We start from the raw sequence: 2,500 nt of genomic DNA on the forward strand, positions 1-2,500 counted from the left end.
AATGATATATATAATGATGATAATAATGATGATAATAATGATAATAAGGATAATGATAATAATAATAATAATAATAATAATAATAATAATAATAATAATAATGATGATGATGATGATGATAATCATGATGATGATAATAATAATAATAATGGTAGTAATGATAATAATGATAACATTAATCATCATCATAATTATGATAATGATAATTGTAATGAAAATGATAACTATAGTACTAAGAAACCCGACAAGCGCCCTGAGTAGCGACCCCTTCCCTCGCAGGTGCGCACCGAAGGCGAGGCCCCTTCTGCGCCGCCGACGAGTGTCCGGAGCGACGCCGTCTCGCCCACCAGTTTGCGAGTCGTGTGGGAGCCTCCGCCCGCCCACACGCACCACGGTGACCTGCTGGGATATCACGTGGGCGTTCGGCGCCATGAGTAAGGCCTTATGACAATGATATATATATAGCTGGTAGGAAAAAAAGAAAAAAGCTGAACACAAAATAGGTTAACTGCAACAAGAGACAGATAGGTTTCCTCTTCAGGTCATGCCTGATGATGAAGTTCAGAAGGATTTCGAAGCTGTGGTCTCCTTTTTCAAGAAATGTAATGTTTATAATGAGTTTTCTGTGTCATTACGATGGTTTTATCAGTTTTCTTTGTGTGGCTAAGGCTGGTGTTGCACATCAAGGGGGAGGCACAACAGCATCCGTATCGTCACTACCGTTCTGAATGACGATATTTCCTCTTCCAGCCTGGGAAATGATGAGTCGTATAACTTCAGCGTAGTAGGCGTGGGCGCAGGTGGAGGTGGGCGAGAAGTGGTAACGGCTCTGCGGGCGTGGGTGCAGTATGCAGTCGCCGTAAGAGCGTACAACGCCCACGGAGCCGGACCCGTGTCTCCGCCCGTCGTGGTCAGGACGCTAGAGGACGGTAAGTATTTCCTTGGATTTTTTTACTCTTCTCGCTCGGCTCTTTCTGAAACAGAGGCTTTTAATAGAACGAGTGGCGTTGTTGAGCTCATATCTCCGCCCACAGTGCCGTCTTCTCCCCCCGTGGGCGTGGAGTGCAGCGGGGGAGCCGGAGGGACATCGCTGTACGTGAGGTGGGCACCGCCGCCGCCCGCCTTCCACAACGGCCTGTTGCAGGGCTACCGCCTCACCCTCACGCGCCTCGATGACTCGACAGGTAAGATGCAGCGCCTTCTGCCGCGTCCTTTGTCACCCCAAGGTCTACTGCTCCCTGTGTCAAGAGCCTGGTGCGCCTGTTGGAATATGCTGAGCACGATTACCTTCAGATCTCTTGGTTCCCACCTACCCTCCATTCCCTTGTCTTCCCTCTCCTCTGATTTACATTCTTCGTTGCTTACCTAAATTCTCTAACGACTACAGAGAAGGTGGAAGAGCTCATCCGAATGACGAGTGGGCGCGAGGAGAGCGTGGGCGGACTGCGGGCGTGGTCCAATTACACGGTGACGGTGGCGGCCGTGACAAGGGCGGGCGCGGGCGTGTCCTCGCCTGATCTCATCTGCACCACGAGGGAGGATGGTCAGTAACCTTTGACCTACTCGATGGTTCCCTGAACTGCACTTGAATTCAATTGCCTTTTCAAATTGATATGGAAAATTTAAATTAATTCAATCCGATTACAAAGTGTATTGAAAGTGGAGTATTACAGAGAGCCAAGTGTGGCAACGAGACCCTCATGCTTGCAGAGTTGAGGAGAAGCGGAACTGATTATTGAGCTCTTGACATATTTAATCATTGTTGGCTCTTGTGTTTAGTGGGAAAATTCCGATCGCCACTTGTTGATTCCAAGGTTAGGCTGAAGCAATAGGAGCAACAGTTTTTTTTATACATATACGGTGTGTGTGTGTGTGTGTGTGTGTGTGTGTGTGTGTGTGTGTGTGTGTGTGTGTGTGTGTGTGTATGTGTGTGTGTATACACCCACACACACACACACACACACACATATATATATATATATATATATATATATATATATATATATATATATATGTATATATATACATACAAATGTGTGTGTGTGTGTGTGTGTGTGTGTGTGTGTGTGTGTGTGTGTGTGTACATATGTCTATATATACACATACGTGTGGGTACATATAATACATATGTATATATGTATGCATATATATATACATATGCGTATACATGTAATATATATATATATATATATATATATATATATATATATATATATATATATGAAAGGAAAACAGCCACAGTAAGAAATGAAATTGAATCGTAACGTTTCGAACTTTGTGTACACGTTACTGTGTTTGTGTTTGTGTCATATATATATATATATATATATATATATATATATATGTGTGTGTGTGTGTGTGTGTGTGTGTGTGTGTGTGTGTGTGTGTGTGTGTGTGTGTGTGTGTGTGTGTGTGTGTGGGAATATGTATAAATATTTCTATCTATCTCTGTTTCTAAAAACATACACACTCACACACACGTGTGTGTGTGTGTGTGTGT

General features: G+C 43.7%; 1 protein-coding gene across 1 annotated transcript in view; it reads left to right on the forward strand.

Annotated features, from left to right (window-relative positions):
* Window positions 1-2,500, forward strand: part of LOC125040393 (Down syndrome cell adhesion molecule-like protein Dscam2) — an 11,383-nt gene that overhangs the window by 6,089 nt on the left and 2,794 nt on the right. The window contains exons 3-6 of the mRNA XM_047634948.1: window positions 280-434; window positions 751-929; window positions 1,035-1,184; window positions 1,388-1,543. Of these exons, the coding sequence (XP_047490904.1) occupies window positions 280-434; window positions 751-929; window positions 1,035-1,184; window positions 1,388-1,543 (640 nt within the window). The remainder of the gene's footprint in view (window positions 1-279; window positions 435-750; window positions 930-1,034; window positions 1,185-1,387; window positions 1,544-2,500) is intronic.

Source organism: Penaeus chinensis, chromosome 29, assembly GCF_019202785.1.
Source record: "Penaeus chinensis breed Huanghai No. 1 chromosome 29, ASM1920278v2, whole genome shotgun sequence".
Lineage (NCBI taxonomy): Eukaryota > Metazoa > Arthropoda > Malacostraca > Decapoda > Penaeidae > Penaeus > Penaeus chinensis.